The 9006-nt window shown below is 39.8% G+C and overlaps 1 protein-coding gene across 1 annotated transcript; it reads right to left on the bottom strand.

Moving 5' to 3' along the window:
- Positions 1 to 1945: 1945 nt before the first annotated feature.
- Positions 1946 to 8740, bottom strand: LOC310928436 (interleukin-1 beta-like). The gene is made up of 6 exons (XM_083890977.1): positions 8106 to 8740; positions 6286 to 6343; positions 5399 to 5585; positions 4881 to 5054; positions 3384 to 3508; positions 1946 to 2320 (listed from the first exon to the last, which is right to left on the bottom strand). The coding sequence occupies exons 1-6, from the start codon at positions 8138 to 8140 to the stop codon at positions 2111 to 2113; spliced, it is 789 nt and encodes a 262-aa protein (XP_083747103.1). The 5' UTR covers positions 8141 to 8740; the 3' UTR covers positions 1946 to 2110.
- Between the last annotated feature and the right edge of the window lie 266 nt (positions 8741 to 9006).

A 9006-nucleotide genomic window follows, 5' to 3' on the forward strand; every position in this document is an offset into this window, starting at 1 on the left:
GCCGAGTATAATCTGATTAGTGCTGAGAAACTCGGGAGCGTGGACTGCTCTGTCGGTGTGCGTGTGTGCACATTTATTTAACATATTCAGAATTCGTATGATAGCTGATTGTCGACCAGCAAAATGGCTGAGACACAGCTAAATGTAAAGCTGCAGTATGTGACTTGTGTGGCGGATGTTATTTTGCCTCTGTTTGGTCTTCATGAGCAGAAACAAGGTGACATTATGTGTATGCTGTCAAAAGCAAGTCCCATATTTTGCAAAATCAACTTTTTAATCATTTAAATCCTTATATTTGGCCCCATCAGGCGGCAAAGTGTGAAAAAAGATGACTCACTCATGTTTTCGTGGTCCTCCTCAGTCTAAGTACAGGAGATGAAACACGCGATGTTGACTTCCGCGCTCATTGGGACATCACAAGAGGCTAAATTCCCGGAATTGTTGTCTCACGGAGCTCCGCTTTGTCCGTAAAACATGTGAGAGTGCTAGCGAGGGCAACGGTATCTGAAAACCGGCTCCACAGTGCAGCACAGAGTTCTACACAAACTTCCAGCCTCAGAGGATTTATCTGTCCAGTGGATACATGTTATATATGACGGCAATGTGCCTGCTAGAGCCTGCTAATTATCACTTTTCCAAATGCTAACGGCTGTTAGCTCCCAGTAGCCTCTGTGGCTGATGTCATTTCCTGTCCCTTAAGTTTCATTTTACTTTTTCTTAAGGTGGACCTTTAAGGTGGACTTAAATAGATACTACTAAACAGAGCGTTCTGAACAGGGCTGTTTTAACAGGGTGATTGAACTACTGTGGTGCTTCATCCTTATGGTATTTTGACCAAAGCATGTCACAGACATGTTTATTAGGACACCAGGGAACTAGCTTAACTAGAAATAAGGTATAATATGGAACCTTTAACTCTCAAGTCAAGTCGAGTCCCTGCTTTAAATGAAGCTTAAAATGCAAGTTAAAATTAAAATAAATACATTTGTCGCCCAAAATGTAAACAATTCTGACATTAGGCCTACATTAAAGGGAACATATTATGCAAAATCAACTTTTTAATCATTTAAATCCTTATATTTGGGACTCTGCAGGCTAAAAGTTCTATTCTTGGCTCCACAGTGCAGCACAGAGTTCTACACAAACTTCCAGCCAAATAGTAATAGTATAATATGGCCCCTTTAAACCATAGTAATGCATTTCAACTATTATGCTAAAGTATTAGACCATAAAAAACTTACATATAACCAGTGTGCAAAGTGGGGCAGCTTCCAGTCACTAGTCACTAGTTTGTGTGTCACGTGTGAAACGAACGGCAGTTTCATGCAGTCGTGCAGTGATGACTCCGCCCACATTGAGGTGTAAATATATTGTAACGTCAACAATGACGGTTTGTCTACCGCTGAACACCGATCGTATCGTTGACGACACGTTTGCACAAGCGCACTTTGCATTGCCGTAGTTACGCGACGGGTTTTGTGCTGTCAGAAAAATTCTGCCGGTTTCTGAAAGCTGCGAAGTCGTGCACGTCAAAACCGGCGTGGGATTATTACGTGTAATTTCACTCGGGCTGTTTCAGGAAGCCGGAGAATCTGCGTCTTTTTTCGTGCGTTTTTGTGCACTGACAGAGTGAGAGAGTGAGAAAAATGTTATTGTAAATACATTTTATACATTTTGTTCTTGCAAAATCTGTTGCTCGTGTACAATTGCAGTCTTTTCCAAAATCATCAGTCATTTTAAATCGTTAAAACAGCATTTTAACAGTAAATTGTAATTACCTGCCAGATATTGAAAGTTATTCTGGAAAAAAAACACTGAGTAACAGGACATTCTCTGGTCCTTTTATGGTTAAATGAAGTAAAAAAAAGATAAAAGATAAGTTTTACTTATCATTTACATACACACAGTTAAAAGAAAACAACAATAAACAAAGGAATATCCCGTTACAACACTCCGGCATAGAAGATACATCTCTCACAGCAAGAAAACAATATTAGATTTGTTAGTGAGTTACATTGAAACACAACCTCACAGAGCATCATCAAACTGTTAGGAGCAGCTCCACCTAATGGTCAAGTAGAGGAAATGGTTCAGCACACATGCTGTGTCTTCACTTCATTCTGAAGGTGGTTTCGCGGTTGACGGCGTCCACCTTACACATCTCCAGTGGCCGGAGTTCCTCGTCGTAGGACGTGCTGATGAACCAACCGCGGCACTTCACCGACTCGAACCTGGTGCCGCTGACCCCCCCGACGTAGAAGAGGAAACGCTCCATGTCACTCTCATAGCCGATGGCCATTAAATCCTTCTTTTCACATGTCTGCATTCCCACAGGATAAAGACAATAAGACGGGAATTAATTTCCAAATCAGGCAACAAATAAAGCAAAAAAAAAATACAGTGATCACATCTAGGTCAAAACTTTTTCAAAGGGGTCATATTATACCCTGTTTCTCCAAGTTAAACTAGTTCCCTGGTGTCCTAATGAACATGTCTGTGACATGCTTTGGTCAAAATACCATAAGGATGAAGCACCACAGCAGTTCAATCACTCTGCCAAAACAGCCCTGTTCAGAACACTCTGTTTAGTAGTATCTCTTTAGGTCCACCTTAAAAAAAAGAAGTCAAACGAAACTTAAGGGACAGGAAGTGACATCAGCCACAGAGGCTACTGGGACCTAACAGCAGTTAGCATTTGGAAATTGATCATTTGCAGGCTCTAGCAGGCACATTGCCGTCATATATAACATGTATCCACTGGACAGATAAATCCTCTGAGGCTGGAAGTTTGTGTAGAACTCTGTGCTGCACTGTGGAGACAAGAATAGAACTTTTTGCCTCCAGAGTCCCAAATATAAGGATTTCAATTATTAAGAAAAGTAGATTTTGCACAATATGTCCCCTTTAACATTTAGAATTTGACAATAAAGCAGTTATGGGTTAATTATTAATTATATAACTATTATAATATGGCATTATATAGGTTTCAGTTTGAAAATATAGCAACCGTGTGTCGATTTTAGGTATGAAGTATTTATTTTTCTATTTAAATAAAGAAGAAAAGAAATAAATTTAAAACTTTAAAGTAACTTTTGAATTTTATCAATTGGTCTTATTTTATGTAAATAACAACATGACAACATACATTAAAAAAATAAAAATGAAGGTAAAAAAAAAAAGGTAATTTATAAAATAGATGCTATTTCGAAATTAAGGGGTTTAAAAACACTATTGTGTTTAAAAAATAATAATTTCTTAACGGATGCTATATTGTAAGACATAACGTTAAGGAAGTGAGATACAAAGCGGGATATGAGATAAAAAGTGAACAATAACAAACAAAAATGGAAGTGAAATTTGCTGTGTGTGTGTGTGTGTTGTACCTCCAGACGCAGCACAGCTTTTTCATCCTTCATGGTGCAGGAAATGTACCGTTTGTGTTGCATGAGTGACAGAGCCACAGTCATCTCAGTTCCAGAGGGGCTGTACGACGCCATTTTAAACTTCACTAATGTACGGGACACACACACACAGAAAAACAACAACCATATGATGCTTCGTTAGAGATCTCAGAATTCTGACTGATTTGTCTTTTTTTAGTTTCTAAAACTTTTCCGCACGTGGCCCTGATCCTCTTCCCTTTGGTTACGTGGTAAAAAAAATCTGTTTATCATGGTTTACCATGGTGTCATCTGTGGCAGCGCTGGTGTCGCTGTTTCATGTGGGTGGCAACCGTACTCATAATGCATCACATCTATCTATAAAGCAAGCTGTGTCTGTCTGTGACGGGCATATCTCGCTGATCGTTAGTCAGATCGCCCTAAGATTTTAGATGTGGGGTGAGCATGGCCCGATGGTGTGCATCCTTGATTTTCATTTTTTTTGAGTATTTTTCGCTGATTTATCACGCTACACCAGGCAGGCAGCGGCTCATCAGCAGCCGCTGTGCTGTCTGGAGCGGGGAGGTGGGAGTGAAGAGGCTGTCCTCACTGTGGGTGAGACATTTTCACACGGTTCACCGCAGAACATGGTGTTATACTGAAACGACGAAGTCGGTGTCCATTCACCAATACGCAAGCACATATTTATTTTTGCATTAGAATGCTACTTCTTTGTTTCAAAAAGTAAGCTAGCAAGGCTAGGATTAGCATTAGCATGGTGCTAACATAATACAAACACCGTGCAACTTCATTAGGCACAACGCAAATGTTTTATTTTTGATTAGCATTGGCATAGCTAGTTGTTGTTACCAGGCAAGCAGCGGCTCATCAGCAGCAGCTGCGCTGTCTAGAATAGGGAGGTGGGAGTGAAGAGGCTGGGCTAATTTAACGAACCTGTTTCCAAAAAAGCTACGATTAGCATTAGCATAGGGCTAACATAATACAAACACTGTGCAGAAACCACCTAGCTAACGCTAATGCTCATCGAAAATTAATCTGATGAAATAAATAATGGAATTTTCACCAACTATATAAACACACCTGAGCAAAAAGTAGAATTTTTTGAAATGTGGAAATACGTCACAGTCCAAAGTTCACTTTGCTTGTTTTTATGAGGCTCGTCTATTTTTGTGACTTCTGCACAATTATTGCTACTTTATATCACCACTAAAAATGTGATATAAAAATAATCATAACTTTACCTCAATAACGAATAAGAAGAGGGGAAAAAAAACACTTTTTAAAGCGTGAATATATGACCTATAAACACACACCCACAGGATGTCCATATAAGGAGTTGTGTATCACTCCCACAGCACCTGCGGCACAGATCCAGCGCCGCTAAGTGTAAAAGTCAGAATTCAAAAAGTCCGATTTCTGAGTAAAAGTAATTCTGACTTTTCTCAGAATTCTGACATTCTGACATGTGATCGCTTGTACCTTTGTGATTGAGGTTCCCTCCTTTCAGGGTCGCAGCGCACAGCTCCATGTCTGCGGACGTGGACGTGCAGATGATGTCTTTCTTCTCGCAGTCGGTCAGATCGCACTCCCAACTTCTGAGGCGGCTCAAGGGGATTCTCTCCGAGGACGCGCACACCCTCTCCACGACTGTCTCTGAGGAGAAGAGAAGAGAAAACGGCGGTTACGTGTAATGTATATACATATACGTATGTATATATATTATATGTATGGTATAATAATCAATGTCACAAAACAAATGACGTTATGTTTGTTTGTTTAGGTTTTCAGTGTGGCTTTGTTGACTCAAAACAGTCTCTCGCTTTCTGTCACTGGAGGTTTTCGACGTGATTTCCTGACATTCACTTTTGTGTATCGTGAAAGTGAAAAAACCCCAAAACCTCTTTATACACTGGAGGTATGAAGATATACATACAGTACACGATATCTACAAGATATACATGTTTTTTGTTGTTGTTGTTGTTGTCGTCACCACCTACCCTCTATGCTGTCCATGATGATCCTGCAGACCTGGTCGTCACTGAGGCCACGACCTTTACCCTTGAGATACTTCTTCATCTTCTTTGCTGTGAGCAGCAGGGTAACCACGCGGTGCACGGGGACTGGGTTTTGGGAAACCACCAGCCCGAGGTCCAAGTCGAGATTGAAAATCTCATCTGCGCCACACTACAGAGCAGAAGGAAGGGGGGGGGGGGGGGGGGGGGAAACAACACCACGCATTATATCGTTCTGTGGTCGCTGCTGCTTCTGATATGTGTCACACAGGATTAGCTATTTAATGCACCTTAAAGTGTTATTACAGTTTTAGCCTTGACTTTTTCTTCCCTCTGAATGTTTTTAAAACCCAATTTATCTCTGTATTTACCTCCCTTTTATAATTGGATATGTATTTCTTAAAGATTTTATCACTAGGAATTCAGCCAAGCACCCACCCTAGTTACACTCTAAGAAATAAGGGTTCCAAAAGTGTCCTTCTACAAGGGCTGAGATTCTACCTGGAACCATTTCCCAGAAAAAAAGGGTTTTTCAAGGGTTCTTGGTAACACTAATGGTTCCAGTAAGAACCATTTTGATCCACAGAACCCTTTAAAACCCCTTTCCTGAATAAAGGGTTTTAAAAAGGGTTCTTGGTGGAACCCTCCAAAAGGGTTCTCCTATGAGGACAAGCCGAAGAACCTTATCTGGTTCTACTTAGCACCTTTATTTCTAAGACTGTGCCTCCGATTGGCTGATAATGCAATAATGATAATACATTTTATTTATAAGGCAATTCCACATCGGTAAATGATCTCAAAGTGTGCACGGTAACAATATGGACTTTATTATTATGATTATTTAGAAATGTATGAACAATAATTCATCTTACCTGCACGTCAGTGCAGCAGGGTTCACCCCCCGTTTTCTCTGCAGTCCAGTCAAGTGGGCTGAAACACATACAAAAATAATTATCATTTGCCTGCCACAAGGATAATTAGCCAGATACAATTCTGTCACAGATTATCTGGCCAAATGATCCTGTCAACAGACACAATTTTAAAAGGGGACATATTATATCCTATTTCTCCAAGTTAACCTAGTTCCCTGGTGTCCTAACGAACATGTCTGTGACATGCTTTGGTCAAAAATACCATAAGGATGAAGCACCACAGCAGTTCAATCACCCTGACAAAACAGCCCTGTTCAGAACACTGTTTAGTAGTATCTCTTTAGGTCCACCTTAAAGGTCCACCTTAAAAAAAAAGTAAAACGAAACTTAAGGGACAGGAAATGACATCAGCCCACAGAGGCTACTGGGAGCTAACAGCAGTTAGCATTTTGGAAAAGCGATCATTTTCAGGCTCTAGCAGGCACATTGCCGTCATATATAACATGTATCCACTGGACAATATAAATCCTCTGAGGCTGGAAGTTTGTGTAGAACTCTGTGCTGCACAAGAATAGAACTTTTTTTTGCGGACTTCCGGGTTTTTCGGATAGCGTTGCCCTCGCCAGAACTCTCGCGTGTTTTGCATGTTTGCGTGTGTCTCTCGACTGGATCGTCCACTCTGTGCTCAAATCAAGTCAGGTTTGAAAATCCTCTGCTGTGGGGCAGTTTTTAGTTGTTGTTATAAGCTGTTCTAAATTGCACCTTTACAACACTGAAGACCATACACTACATGGACCAATCTTTAATGACCCTTTACTCCACAGTTATATTCCTGATAAGTCTACAATGTCCATATAAAGATACACACTGGCTTTGGCTAATTCTGTCCAACTTGTGTGCGTTTAATTTTTTTTAATCTGATAAAATAAGTGGGTAACGCTTTCTTTTACAGTCCCCTAATTACCAGGTACTTACCTGGTAAATTCATAGTAACACAAAAGTGTTACTAGGTAATTACCAATGGTAATAAGAAAGTAAATACAGTGAAACCGTAGCCAAAATACTGGGTAATGCACGGTAATGTACTCGGTAAGTAAAGTAAAACTGTACTGTAAAAGAAAGTCAAGCTTGTTTCCATGTAATTACCATGTAATTAGTTTGGGTTAGGGTTAGGTTACCCCCAAGGTAAATAGCTAATAATTAGGGGACTGTAGGTACTTGCTTATTACCAGTTTATAACCCAATAATACACTAAAATTTACCATATAGATACCAGCATTTAGGCCATAGTTTCGCTGTACATACCTTCTTATTAACAGCAGTAGTTACACAATAACACACTATAATTTACTATATAGTTACCAGGTAAATGCCCAGTATTTTGGCAACAGTTTCACTGTATTTTCTTTCTTATTACCATTGGTAATTACCTAGTAACACTTTTGTGTTACCATGAATTTACCAGGTAAATACATGGTAATTACGGGACTGTAAAAGAAAGCGTTACCAATAAGTGTAATTCAGTGCCAGACTAACCACAGACTGGCTATTTCCTTTTTGGAGCCCGTAACTCATGATGTCGTTGTGTGAACTCATTACATTCAGGAACTTTTAAATCAGCTTGTTTCAACAGCTGGATGGAAAAAAAAAATTATAACACACACTGTTTAAGCTCCATTAAATGAAATAGCACGTATTAATGTTTTTAATCCGTTAAAACAGCATTACTGCTGTGATGTTAAAAGCAGCTTTAAGGCGTTTTTTTTTTTTTTTTTCTAAAGCGTATCAATGAGTATTTCTTTAGATGATCTCAAACTTACCTCTCCAGAGCTTGAGCCAAATCAAAGTCGCTCATTGTCTCGATGTGATAGATCGAGACGGGTCAGCTCGGTGTCAACTCTGTCGCCTCACTTCTTCACTCTCTCCGGTCATTCACACCGAGCGCCCGAGGTCTCAGACTTCCCCTTTTATCGGCAGCTTCCTATACGCTCTCACTTCACACCCGATGACATCAGAGAGACACACACACACACAGCAGAGAAACCACACTTTCACACCTGACACGTTTCCACAGACGGTTTTTTTTGTTTGAAGTCTTTAAATTTCCAGATACGTGTTCAGATACGAGTTCAAATTGTGTAGCACTCTGTTACGTTTCAGAAAAGCCTTAAACGGGCAAAAACAATTAAAGGTTAATTATTATTGAAAAGATTAGGAGAATGTGAATGTAGAGTTATTGTGTGCCGCTGTTAAATTTTTGTTGCTTTTTGACATTTTAAAATCTGGTTTGGTGGTTATTGTTGCTGATATTGATTCTGGATGATTATTCAGTGATACAGGTCAGGCCAAAATAAACATTGTGCTCCAGTCCTGTTCCTTATTCAGTCACTGATTTTGACAAATGTACACTATAAGGACATAAGTAGTATTAAAGGGGTCATATTATACCCATATTTCTCCAAGTTAACCTAGTTCCCTGGTGTCCTAATGAACATGTCTGTGACATGCTTTGGTAAAAACACCATAAGGATGAAGCACCACAGCAGTTCAGTCACCCTGCAAAAACAGCCCTGTTCAGAACGCTCTGTTTAGTAGTATCTCTTTAGGTCCACCTTAAAGGTCCACCTTAAAATAAAAGTAAAACAAAACTTCAGGGAAAGGAAATGACATCAGCCACAGAGGCTACGGAGAGCTAACAGCAGTTAGCATTTGGAAAAGTGA

The sequence above is a fragment of the Microchirus variegatus genome (assembly GCF_963457635.1).
Source record: "Microchirus variegatus genome assembly, chromosome: 1".
Classification (NCBI taxonomy): domain Eukaryota; kingdom Metazoa; phylum Chordata; class Actinopteri; order Pleuronectiformes; family Soleidae; genus Microchirus; species Microchirus variegatus.